Source organism: Dendrobates tinctorius, unplaced genomic scaffold (genome assembly GCF_039654945.1).
Source record: "Dendrobates tinctorius isolate UK_male_01 unplaced genomic scaffold, ASM3965494v1 ptg000314l, whole genome shotgun sequence".
Taxonomy (NCBI): Eukaryota; Metazoa; Chordata; class Amphibia; order Anura; family Dendrobatidae; genus Dendrobates; species Dendrobates tinctorius.
In genome coordinates this window covers 122,995-136,560 of record NW_027361981.1, presented here as the reverse complement: position 1 = coordinate 136,560, position 13,566 = coordinate 122,995, and the positions used below count along the sequence as shown (strand labels likewise).

The 13,566-nt window shown below is 45.8% G+C and overlaps 1 protein-coding gene across 2 annotated transcripts in view; it reads left to right on the top strand.

Annotated features, from left to right (window-relative positions):
* WDR19 (WD repeat domain 19) overlaps positions 1–13,566 on the top strand; it is a 107,658-nt gene that overhangs the window by 83,363 nt on the left and 10,729 nt on the right. For both annotated transcript variants that reach the window (XM_073561079.1, XM_073561080.1), the window contains exons 32-35: positions 432–513; positions 8,190–8,340; positions 8,429–8,552; positions 9,809–9,885. In XM_073561079.1, the coding sequence (XP_073417180.1) occupies positions 432–513; positions 8,190–8,340; positions 8,429–8,552; positions 9,809–9,885 (434 nt within the window). The remainder of the gene's footprint in view (positions 1–431; positions 514–8,189; positions 8,341–8,428; positions 8,553–9,808; positions 9,886–13,566) is intronic.

The following is a 13,566-nucleotide window of genomic DNA, read 5'->3' as shown; positions in this document are numbered from 1 at the left end:
CATGCTGTCTAATAAAGCACTGTAATAACAAAAGAACATTCCTTTAAGTCTGATTCATGTTATATTTCCGCATTGTACTCTTATTCTCTTTGGAAATGTATGAATAAATTGACAACTGGGTGTTATCATTCCACTTGTCTGAGAGGTCAGAGATTGTCCACTTAGTATTGACAGTACTAGCGAAGGCTAGACTGTGCAGGGACAAAACCCAACTGGCAACACCCAATTGTCAATTTATTTATGCGTTTCTGGGAGGGATAACAGAGGAATGGCACATTGCAGTGTTCTAAGAAAAGATGCTTTAAAATTGCTACAGTATGGGAAGTACACGTATTTCCTTAAACTGAGCTGTCAGGAGTGTAGGTAGATATCAGGATGGAAGTATTCTGTAGACTAGTCATAGTTACCAGAACTTTTTTTTTTCTTTACAGATCCACGTTAAGCGCGGAGACCACATGAAAGGAGCACGAATGCTGATACGTGTTGCCAATAACATCAGTAAATTTCCATCCCGTAAGTTCTGTTAGTACAATGTTTTAACATGCAGTCATGGGCAAAAGTGTTGGCAGCCTTGAAATTGTTCCAGAATATTAAGTTTCTATATCGCTTCTTTGGGGGACACAGGGAACCATGAGTGTATGCTGCTGTCGCTAGGAGGCTGACACTAGGCAAAAAAAAGGAAAATAGCTCCTCCTCAGCAGTATACACCCACCAACAGGCACAAAGTACCTCAGTTCTTGCTTAGTGACTGTAGGAGGCAGACCTGGATCTAATCCCAGATCCGCATTTTCCTTTTTAGGTTTCTACTGTGTGTTTTTATTAATGTTTTCACTTTGTTTTGTTTTTTTTTAGGTTCTCCTTTCTTAAGGTGTAATTTCTCACCGTTTTACCGTACCTATGCGACCGAGAGAACAGTGTGGTGTCACTGACATCGCCTACTTTCTGACCCACAGGCAGGACCTAATCCCCTGTCACCTTTTACGGGTGTTTCAGGGTGATTCTGGTGGCTGGTCCTAGCCTTTTCCCCTTCCCACCCCGCTCCTCGGAGAGGGCTAGGAGGAAGACGGTGGTCACCAGCGGTGGTATTCCCCCTTCTTGTAAGGTGTTGACGCCGTCTTCTTCGCAGTCTGGAAACGGTGCAGGAAGGAGGATTCCTCATCCCAGGGACAAGAGATCGGGTACAAAGTCAAGGAAGCGGGCTCTTTCCAGTTCCTCCTCCAGTTCTCCGGGTCTCTCTGCATCTCCCAGGATGCATTCGTTATCCCATGCCCCCTCCTCCGAGATGGCTTTTGGGTCAGATGTGGATTCACATTCTGAGTCTGATACAGACCAGGTCTCAAAAATGCAGGACATGGTCAATAGTCTTATTGTAGCAATTAGCCAAACTCTTAATCAGAAGGACGAGGTCCCTACGCAGGAGCACTCTGTTTCTTTTAAACAAATGAAGCATTCTTCTGACTTTCCCTAGCCACAGGGAATTTTAGGCAATCATGTCTAAACAACGGGAACACCTTGAAAAGCATTTCCCGGGAAGGAAGCAGCTGGACATTCTTTATCCTTTTAGTGCAGACCTTGTTAGTAGCTGGACAGAGTCCCCTACTGATAATCTGCCAGTCTCTCATATGTCTTCCAGGACAGTCTTGTCTCTGCCAGACGGGATATCTCTTAAGGACGCCACAGATAGATAGATTGAGGCCTTGGCTAAGTCAACCTATTTTTGCTTCCAACTGGGTGGCAAAGGCCATGTCTGCCTGGGCAAAGATGCTTCGGCAGGGTATTCTTGCGGCAGCCTCTCCGGATGAGCTGGCTGATTTGGCAGACCAGATTGCCTATACTGGCAAATAACTTCTGACCACTTCCTTGGATGCAGCCAGTTGTTCCTCCATGGCTTCCAGCAACATCATTGCTATACGTCGCATCTCTGGTTGAAAGCATGGAACACGAATCCACTGTCTAAAAAGTCCCTCACGGACCTTTCCTTCCAAGGCTCCAAGCTGGATCAAATCATTTTGGATGCTACCAGTGGAAAGACCACTTTTCTTCCCCAGTCCAAACCTAAACATCTTTTCATTAGGAAGAGATCATTCCAATTTCGTTCCTTTCGGTCCTTCTCTTCTTCTGGGACTTCCTCCCAGCATGACCGCTCTTCCGCCCAAGGGGAAAGGAAGAAGCTGTCCTTCAAACCTGCACCCCAATGGTGGCCAAAGAGTCGTTTCTCCAAGCCCTCAGCGTCCCGTGCCAACAGGTTCTCCTCGGCGTGACGGGTCACCTCCACCTGGGAATCTCTCCTGGGGGTGGGAGGCTAGCTTCTTCTCTTACGGGACACATGGTTGTCGGTGGTCGACGATGCCTGGGTTAGAGAGATGGTGACTTCCGGTTATAAAATCGATTTTTCTTCCCCCCAGGAAGACGTTTCTTTCTGTCTCGCCCGCCAAGACATCCGTATCAGGTCCGTCATTTCAGGATGGAGTCCCTACTTTCTGTAATCGCCTTCATGGAAGTGGGAGAATTTCTTTGCTCTATAGACATTCGGGATGCTTATCTCCACATTCCTGTTTGTGTTTAGCGTCAGAGATTCTTACAGTTTGTGATCCAGGAACACTATTAGTTCATGGCTCTGCCCTTCAGCCTGGCCTCTGCCCCCAGAGAATTCACGAAGGTCATGGCAGCGGTCATGGCCATCCTTCGCTCCAAATGGATTCTCATAATTTTTTACTTGGACGATCTTCTGATCAAGGGGTCGTCCCGCTGAGACTGCGACCAGAGTCTTCAGATCACCTTGGACACACTGGTTCGTCTCAGCTGCATAGTCAACGAGGGGAAGTCCTCCCTGACCTCAGCACAACACCTGGTCTTTCTGGGTATGAGTTTCGACACGGCCCAAGCCCGTGTTTTCCTTCCAAAGGAGAAGTTTCTCTCCTGCCAGGGGATCAGCACTCTAAACCGTCCAGCTCCTCTCTCCCTATGGTCTTGCATGAGAGTTCTGGGGAAGATGGTTGCTGCCATGGAAGCTGTGCCTTTTGCCTAGTTCCATACCCATACTCTTCAGCTGGCCCTCTTGTCTGCTTGGGACAAGAGGACCATCTCCCTGGACCGGCCTGTGCTTCTGCCCCTCAAGGAGAGGCAGTCCCTGACTTTGAGGCCGCGCTCTGCCTCAGTCCTGTGCGGAAGATCCTTCATTCTCCGGTAGCAGGTCATCACCACCGACGCCAGTCTCCTCGGCTGGGGAGCGTTTTTTCTTCTTCACACAGTGCAGCATTGGAACTACCAAGAGGCCGATCTCCCCATTAATATCCTGGAGATCAGGGCAATTTTCTTGGCCCTTCGCCACTGGCAGTCCCTCCTTTCAGGACAGCTGAAACACATACAATCGGATAATGCCTCCGCTGTGGCCTACATAGACACGCAGCAAACAGGTCATGGGGGAGGTAGCAAGGATCTTATTATCGGCAGAACGTCACGTTCCCGCCATAACAGCCATACATATACCGGGGGAGGAAAATTGGGCAGCCGATTTTCTGAGTCGTCAGGGCCTCACATCAGGCGAGTGGTCTCTCAACCATGCCGTCTTCAATCAGATATGCCAAAGGAGGGGAACCCCTGACGTCGACCTGATGGTGTCTCTGATGAACCACAAGGTTTCGCAGTTTGTGACCAGGTCCCGAGATCCACTAGCCATCGGCTTCGATGCTCTGGTGATCCCATGGTCTCAATTCCAGCTGCCTTATCTTTTTCCGCCTCTCCCCTTAATTCCGAGAGTTGCAAAAAAATATAGGTGGAGGGAAGTCCCATAGCTCCGGACTGGCCAAGAAGGGCCTGGTACGCGGAGCTGGTGAACATGCTCATAGACGCTCCCTGGAGGCTTCCAGAACGTCCAGATCTCCTCTCACAAGGTCCCCTCTTCCACCAGAGTTCACAGTCCCTGAGTTTAAAGGCATGGCCGTTGAGGCCACAATCCTAAAGGACGCCAGTTTTTCCCAGCAGGTCATTCAGACCATGATTTAGAGCGAGAAAACCAGCTTCCTCGCGTATCTATCACAAATACTGGAAGGCCTTCTTTCGATGGACTGAGGACAATGATTTGGTCCCTCCCATCCTGGGTTTTCTACAAGTGGGTCTTGACTCTGGTCTATCACTCAGTACTCTTAAGGGTCAAGTTTATGCTCTGTCAATTCTTTTCCAATGACCTCTGGCTTCTCATTCCCAGGTAAAGACTTTTCATCAGTGAGTCGGCAACCTGGCACCTCCTTCTCATCCTCCAATAGATCCATGGGATCTTAATCTTGTCCATGGCGCACTCCAGCGTGCTCCCTTTGAGCCCATTCAAGACATTCCATCCTCTCTCTTGTCATAGAAATTTGCCTTTTTAGTTGCCATTATGTCCATCAAGAAAGTCTCTTAGTTGGCGGCATTATCCTGCTGTCATGATCCAGCGTGGATCTGACAGTTTAAATGGATAAGTGAACTTTTTTTTTCCTTTGGCTAGGTGCCAAAGTGATTGCCCCCGGTGGCCATTAGAATTATTACACGTGGTGTCGTTCATTTTAAGTTGCCCGGTGGTGGTGAGTGGTAGTGCATTTTAGTTTCTTTGGTTTAGTGCACATAATTATAAATCAGGTGTGAGGCTCTATAAAAGAGAGCCAGGTGTGTTCAATCATGGTTGGTGATATTGTGTGTTCGTCATTTGGGAAGCAAGCCTGGGTGAGGAAGGAGCTGAACATGAGTCCTGCGCAGCCCAGCCAGAGGGGACGAGTGGCAGCTATGTGGTCTGCAAGAAGGTCTGGCATGGTGTGGTAGAGTCACAGTGTATGGTGTCGGCGGGAAGTGCTTGCATGGCTTGGTGGAGTGACGACTATGGAGAGAGTTGCACTCAGCATGCGGGACTAGGTTGCTTAGAGCTGGACTCAAGCATGCTTGACTTTTTGGGCAGGAGCTGAACTCATCTTTGGGACTCTGTTACTGGACTTCTGCAATTGGTGGTGGACTCTGCTCCAAGGCTGCACTATGGTGAAGGATCCAGTTATGGTGATGGATCCGGGTGGAGGAGAAGATGCACACAGGTGGTGGGCTCTGTTGCTAGGAGCGTACGCAACAGAGCAAAGCTAAGTGGTGTTTCCCCTGTATTGTCATTTTCCCTCATGTGTGTTTAGTGCAGTGGTGTGATTATTTTCCGCACCGACCAATTCCCTAGTGAGGGTTTAGGTTCAGGGCGAGCTAGGGTTTTTAGGTTCCTGTGCGTCGCCCGGTGCGTAACCGGCATAGGGAACGTTAGGAGTGCAGGGACACTGGCTCAGGGGAGTACAGGAGGTCTCCACTTCCCTATTCCCTATTGCAGGGCCCACCATTGTTAATGTTGCCCAGGTTCCCCCTTAATTATTTAAATTCGCCTTACAGGAGGCGGGGTTTCCAGACTACTGTATGTATAACGTGTAATACCTAAATTCGCCAGTTGGAGGCGGAGTATCCAGCTGCACGTTTTATTATTTAAATTTGCCCCACTGGAGGCACTGTATCCAGGGTCACGGGTGTCTTATGGGTTCGCCTTGCGGTACTCGCTTTGTCCAGACACAAGTGACCGTGACACCTGCCATTCTCAGTTCCTGATTTTACATCAGGACAAGGTGGTCCTCAGACCTGTTCCTTTTTGCCTAAGGTGGGTTCTTCATTTCACATTAACAAAGAAATTGTCCTTCCCTCTCTATGTTTCTCTCTGGTTCATCCTCTGGAGAAGTCCCTCCACAAGTTGGACCTTGTAAGAGCTATCCAAGTCTACCTTTCAAGGACTGCTTCCTTTCACCACTCTGATGCCCTATTTGTCATCTCTGAAGGTCGTCGTAAAGAGCTCCCAGCTTCTGAAACCACTATTGCCCATTGGGTTTGTTCGGCAATATTGGAGGCATACCGCTTTTAGGAAAAACAGCCTCCTCCGCGAGTGAAGACTCACTCCACTCAGACGGTGGGGGCTTCCTGGGCAGTTTGTCACTAGGCCTCGGCTTTACAGATTTGTAAGGCCGTGACCTGGTCATCTTTGTACACCTTCGCAGGGTTTTTACAGGGTTCATACCCATGCCTCGTCTGATGCAGGCCTGGGAAGGAAGGTGCTTCAGGCGGTGGTTACGCACCTTTCGACCTGAGTCTGTTTTTTTTTTTTCTTTGCATTCTTTCTGTTCCCACCCTTGGGTCTGCTTTGGGACGTCCCATGGATACTTGTGTCCCCCAATAAAGCGATAAAGAAAGAGGGATTTTTGGTACTCACCATAAAATCTCTTTCTTGGAGTCTTCATTGGGGGACACAGCACGATTCCTAACTGTTGGTACCTCTATTAGGCCTATGTGCCTTTGTTGGTTTGGTACATATGTTGAGTTTTTGTTCCTTCTTCTACTGCTTTAGCACTAGCTGAGGTACTTTGTGCCTGTCGGTGGGTGTATGCTGCTGAAGAGGAGCTATTTTCCTTTTTTTGCCAAGTGTCAGCCTGTAGCGACAGCAGCATACTCCCATGGTTACTTGTGTCCCCCAATGAAGGCTCCAAGAAAGAGATTTTATGGTGAGTACCAAAAATCCCTCCCAGAAAATTATTGAAATAACACGTTTTGTTATACATACGTTTATTTCCTTTGTGTGTATTGGAATACAAAAAAAAAGTCAAATTGGACATAATTACACCCAAAACGGGCCACCCAAAATTGTTGGCACCCTCAACTTATTATAGTTGCACACCCTTTGGAATAAATAACTGCATTCAATTGCTTCCTATAACCATCAACAATCTTCTTACATCTCTCAACTGGAATTTTGGACCACTCTTCTTTTGCAAACTGCTCAAGGGCTTTGAAGGGAGCCTCTTTCCAACATCAATTTTAAGTTCTCCCCATAGGTGTTCAAAGTGATTTTAGATCTGCACTCATTACTGCCACTTCAGAGCTCTCCATAGCTTTGTTTCCATCCATTTCTGGGTGCTTCTTGAAGTATGTTTGGGGTCTTTGTCCTGCTGGAAGACCCCTGACCTAGGACGCAAACCCAGCTTTCTGACAGTGGACACTAAATTGCAACCCAAAATCCTTTTGTAATCTTCAGATTTCAGGATGCCTTGCACACGGTCAAAGCACCCATTGCCAGAGGCAGCAAAACAACCCCAAAACATCTTTAATCCTTCACCATATTTGACTGTATGGACTGTGTTCTTTTCTTTGTAGGTCTCATTCCATTTTCAGTAAACAGTAGACTGTTCTTTACTAAATAGCTCTATCTTGGTGTCATCCTTAGACAAGACGCTTTCACAGAAGGATTTTGGCTTACTCTCGTACATTTTGGCCACCTGCAGTCTAGCTTTTTTATGTCTGTGTCAGCAGTGGGGTCCTCCTGGGTCTCCTGCCATAGCATTTCATTCAAATGTTGACAGATAGTTTGCGCTGATACTGATGCACCCTGAGCCTGTAGGACAGCTTGAATTTCTTTGGATTTTGATTGGTGTTGCTTATCCATCATCTGGACTACCCTGCGTTGCAACCTTTCATCAATTTTTTTTCTCTGCCGTATACATCCAAAGAGATTAGCTACAGTGCCATGGGTTGTAAACTTCTTGATTTATGTTGAACACCATGGACAAAGGAACATAAAGATCTCTGGAGATGGACTTGTAACCTTGAAATTGTTGATATTGTTGAACAGTTTTTGTTCTCAAGTCCTCAGACAGTTCTCTTCTCCACTTTCTGTTCTCCATGCTTCGTGTGGCACATACAGACACACAATGCAAAAACTGAGTCAACATCTGCCCTTTTTATCTGGTTTAAGGTGTGATTTTGATATTGCCCACACCTGTTACTTGCCACAGGTCAGTTTGAAGGAGAATCACATGCTTGAACCAAAGTGGTTTCCTCACAATTTTGGAAAGGTGGCCATTTTTGGGATTTTGTGTGAAATTATGTCAACTTTGCCTTTGTTTCTCTTTTTTTGTTGTGTTGTTCCAATGGACACAAAGGAAATAAAACATGTGTCTAACAAAACATATGTAATTGTGATAATTTTCTGGGAAAAATACTTCATTTTCTGGAACAATTTCAAAGGTGCCAACACTTTCGGCCATGACTGTATTTCATTACCTTATTGACTTTTATTCTAGTCACAGAGTTGTATTTGGGTTCATTGCTGTATTTGTATCTAACCTCATAAGTTTCACTTGTGCTTTTAGACATCGTTCCGATCCTGACTTCGACCGTAATTGAGTGCCATCGGGCTGGTTTGAAGAACTCTGCATTCAGCTTTGCAGCCATGCTAATGAGACCTGAATATCGCAACAAAATAGACATAAAATACAAGAAGAAGATAGAAGCCATGGTCCGGTAAAGACGCTAGGGCTCTATTGACCAGTGTTGTATTTTTGACTCATTTTTAATCTATAATTTAATCCCCCTGCTTTATGTGGACTAGGCGACCGGATACCTCAGAAGTGGAAGAAGAGACTGCACCGTGTCCTTTCTGTGACTTTAAACTCCCAGAATGTGAACTTCTCTGTCCAGGCTGCAAGAATAACCTGCCATACTGTATAGCAACTGTGAGTAGACCAATACTCTAGTCATACCCGACCTGTAGAAGTACTACAACTATAGTGACCATCAATTCCTCCCTCGGCTGCTATTGTTAATGCATTGATGCTGGCTGATATTTCAACTGAGCCTTAAATATATCAGATATTCTTCTAAAAACCGTGTTAGTAAAAGGTCACTGGCAGGATTTGTCTCAATCTTCCCAAAGATGACGTGCTGCATCTTCACGCCACATTAACCACTGCCTACCAAACCTTACAAACGTGTATATCTTGTTTGCCGACTCACATAATGTATTCAGTAGATCAGCGTTTCTCTACATTTTCAAAATAAGTAACCCATAGTGACCAGATATTCCCACTGAAAACCTCCATAAGAAGTGATTAGCTATAAGGCCCTTTTCACCCTACCATCAGAGGCCCGGTTATGACACCGTAACAGAACATCGATACAACCCTATTACAAGTCAGTTGGGCCCATCGGGCACTGTCAGTGTCTGGTGTGTGATGGATCCAGCACAGCGTAATGGCTGCTGTTCCGCAGTCACAAGACAAAAAAAAACGGTGCAAGTTGCAGAGAGCCATGTCAAGGCCATTTATGTAGGACTTTCTCTTAAAGAGAACCTGACAGCTGATTCATGCTGCCCAATCCATGAGCAACATATAGCAGACACTGGTTGTATGACTGATAAAGGCACTTGATGGCTGGTTTAATTTAACAGCCAAGGGTGGCTCAGAACTCCACCTGCGGCTGTTAACCAGTAAAACACTGCCGTCAATCTCAAACAACGGGGCTTAACAGGAGTTGGCCAATTGCGTCATTAATCCCGTCCATTTTTTACAATTTCACTTCACTTGGATTTTTTTTCCCCTTTTCTAGTACACTGTATAGTAAAATCAATGGTTTCATTCAAAAGTACAACTCGTCACACATAAAACAAGCCCTCATGTGGCCATATCGATGGAAATATAAAAAAGTTATGGCTCTTGGAAGAAGGAGGGAAAAATGAGAAAACGGAAAATGGCTTAACGGGTTAAAGGGACTCAGAAATTAGCCACTTATGAACAATGAAATTTCATCTGAAGCTTTTTAATTTTATAATAGAACCTATGTTACTCCACTACCTGTGTCCCCCTATATCTGTTGGAGCAATCAGTAAAGAACAAGCTCCGATATATAAACCATGTGCTAAAACATAAGACATAGTAAATTAGTGCCACTGAATCTGCATATAGTATCTGTTTTGTTTTTTATATCCTGACAGGGTCGGCACATGGTTAAAGAGGACTGGTGCATCTGCCCACATTGTGAATTCCCAGCTCTGCAGTCAGAGTACAGAAGGTAAAGCCCCCATCACACACAGCGATCTCGCTAGCGACATCGCTGCTGAGTCACAACTTTTGTGAGATCGCTGTGTGTGACACCTATCAGCGACGGCCCCCCTGCCGGGTATCGCTGATCGTTGTGGAAAGCCCTGGACATTTTTTTGATCGTTGGTCTCCCGCCAGCCAGCACGCATCGCTGCGTGTGGCAGGCGGGAGACCAGCGATCAGCGAGCTGGTAACTAAGGTAAACAGTGGGTTTCTAAGCGCCGCGCGGCACTTATAAACCCGCTGTTTACCTTGGTTACCAGCGCGCTGATGCAGGGAGCTGGTAACCGAAGTAAACAGCGGGTTTCTAAGCGCCGCGCGGCACTTATAAACCCGCTGTTTACCTTGGTTACCAGCTCCCTGCACCAGCGCGCTGGTATCTAAGGTACACAGCGACGCCCGCGCTCGTCGTCACTGGTGCTGATCTCTGGTGAAGCTGTCTGTTTGGCAGCTCACCAGCGATCATGTAGTGACACACCAGCGATCCTGACAAGTTCATATCGTTGTCGGGATCGTTGGTAAGTCGCTATGTGTGACGGGGCCTTAAGCCGAGAGGTGACAGTGGGAATTCTTTACAAATTACCGAATTGTGTCAAGTTGTTTTTTTTTTGGTCTTTAGGAAGCTAATTTGCCCAAGATGGTTTTTATTTCTCCTATAGCTTTTATCTCAGCAATGTAGACATGCTTGAAATATACTTATATTAAAAATTCTGGCCCTGTCTAATGTTATACACGATGCTCATGTGGCCAGTGACCTCACTAATGGGGCCAGTGACACACTCTGGTGACGTTCCATATACAGCCCACATGGTTTTCAGTCTGCACTGTTCACTATACAGAACATCACTGCTGATTTTAGTATATGGGCAGTGCTTAAGTTTTAGGATCGTACATGCGTGATCTCCGATTCATCTCTTGCACACTCAGCGGTGCAGAAGAGGTTGGATCATGCATGAGCTATCCCCACCGTCTCTTCGCTCTGCATCAGGTCTTGTTGCTGCGATTGATAATGAGTTATTGGGGAACGTTAGATTGTGAGCAGAGAGGAGCGATGTACTGCAGGAGGATGTTGTCTATAGGAAGTGGGCATGAGAGAAGTGATATACTACAGGGGGAGACAGCTGTATTTAGTGGGGCATGGCAGGAGCGCTATACTGCATGAGCAGGTTGTATATAGTGGGCATGAGAGGAACGATATACTGCAGGATGGGGCTGTATATAGAGAAGGCTGAGATCAGTGATATACTGCAGGAATGTGGCTGTATGTATGGAGGCATGAGATGATCGATGTACTGCAGGATGGAGCTATATGATGGTGGCTAAGAGGAGCAATGTACTGCAGGATGGGGCTATATACAGAGGGGCTGAGAGGAGCGATGTACTGCAGGAAGGGGCTATATACAGAGGGGCTGAGAGGAGCGATGTACTGCAGGATGGGGTAAATTCTAAAGGGGACAGAAGTGGCAGGGTGTAAGCAAACTAAGGTGAGGGCTGTGTTTGCATAAAATGATTTTCTGACTATATCAATGAGCAAAGATGAACTACTTATGAATATTATTGGTGTTTTGGAGATATCTAGATTTTACATGGATCTCAGAAAACCCCTTTATTTAATCCCTTTACTCCCAAGGGTGGTTTGCACGTTCATGACCGGGCCAATTTTTAAATTTCTGACCACTGTCCCTTTATGAGGTAATAACTCTGGAACGCTTTCATGTATCTCGGTGATTCTGACATTTTTTTCTCGTGACATATTGTACTTCATGTTAGTGGTAAAATTTCATTCATATAACTTGCGTTTATTTGTGAAAAAAAACGTAAATTTGGCGAAAATTTTGCAATTTTCCAACTTTGAATTTTTATGCCCTTAAATCACAGAGATACGGCACACAAAAAAACTTAATAGGTAACATTTCCCACATGTTTACTTTACATCAGCACAATTTGGGAATCAACATTTTTTTTTGTTAGGAAGTTATAAGGGTTAAAAGTTGACCAGCGATTTCTCATTTTTACAACACCATTTTATTTTTACGGACCACATCACATTTGAAGTCACTTTGAGGGGTCTATATGATAGAAAATACCCAAAAGTGACACCATTCTAAAAACTGCACCCCTCAAGGTGCTCAAAACCACATTCAAGAAGTTCATTAACCCTTCAGGTGCTTCACAGGAATTTTTTGAATGTTTAAAAAAAAAATGAACATTTAACTTTTTTTCACAAAAAAAATTACTTCAGATTCAATTTTTTTATTTTACCAAGGGTAACAGGAGAAATTGGACTGCAAAAGTTATTGTGCAATTTGTCCTGAGTACGCTGATACCTGATATGTGGGGGGGGGGAACCACTGTTTGGGCGCATGGCAGAGCTCAGAAGGGAAGGAGCGCCGTTTGACTTTTTCACTGCAAAATTGGCTGGAATTCAGATCGGACGCCATGTCACGTTTGGAGAGCCCCTGATGTGCCTAAACAGTGGAAACCCCCGCACAAGTGACCCCATTTTGGAAACTAGACAACCCAAGGAACTTATCTAGATATGTGGTGAGCACTTTGAACCCACAAGGGCTTCACATAAGGTTATAAAGTACAGCCGTAAAATTAAAAAAATCATATTTTTTCCACAAAAATGATCTTTTCACCCCAAATTTTTATTTTCCCTAGAGTAACAGGACCCCAAAAGTTATTGTGCAATTTGTCCTGAGTACGCTGATACCCCATATGTGGGGGTAAACCATTATTTGGGCGCATGGCAGAGCTTGGAAGGGAAGCAGCGCCATTTTACTTGTTTGGCTGGAATTGAGATCGGACGCCATGTCGCGTTTGGAAAGCCTCCGATGTGCCAAAACAGTGGAAACCCCCTAATTCTATCTCCAACCCTAACCCCAACACACCCCTAGCCCTAACCCTAATTGGAAAATGGAAATAAATACACTTTATAAATTGTATTATTTTTCCCTAACTAAGGGGGTGATAACGGGGGGTTTGATTTACTATTTATGGCGGTTTCTATGTTTGGCAGCTGTCACACGCTAAAAGACGGCTTTTTATTGTAAAAATAGTTTTTGCATCACCACATTTTGAGAGCTATAATTTTTCTATATTTTGACCCACCGAGTCATGTGAGGTCTGAATTTTTGCGGGACGAGTTGACGTTTTTATTGGTACCATTTTTGGGCACGTGACATTTTTTGATCGCTTTTTATTCCGATTTTCTCGTTCGCCTTATTGGGGGACACAGAGACCATGGGTGTATGCTGCTGCTACTAGGAGGCTGACACTATGCACAAAAAAAGGTTAGCTCCTCCTCCGCAGTGTACACCCCACCGACCGGCAGGAAGTTCCTCAGTTTAGCTTAGTGTCAGTAGGAGGTGGACACGGGTCTTTTATTAGACCCATATCTACCTCGTCGTGCGTCGTTCCTTTACAGGTTTCGGAGGGATACGGAGTGAACAGTCACATCCGTACTCCCACAAAGAGACTATGAGTACGGCGTGTACTGCCACCCCGTATCCTCATAGCTCTCCGCGGCAGGACCAGGAGCCTCGCACAGGTGCGTGCCAGCTATACGGACGGTCCTTGCCCCCCGCCTCCCACCATCTCGCCTACCAGAGCCTGACGGTTGGACGAGGCGTGGATTCCATAAAGACGA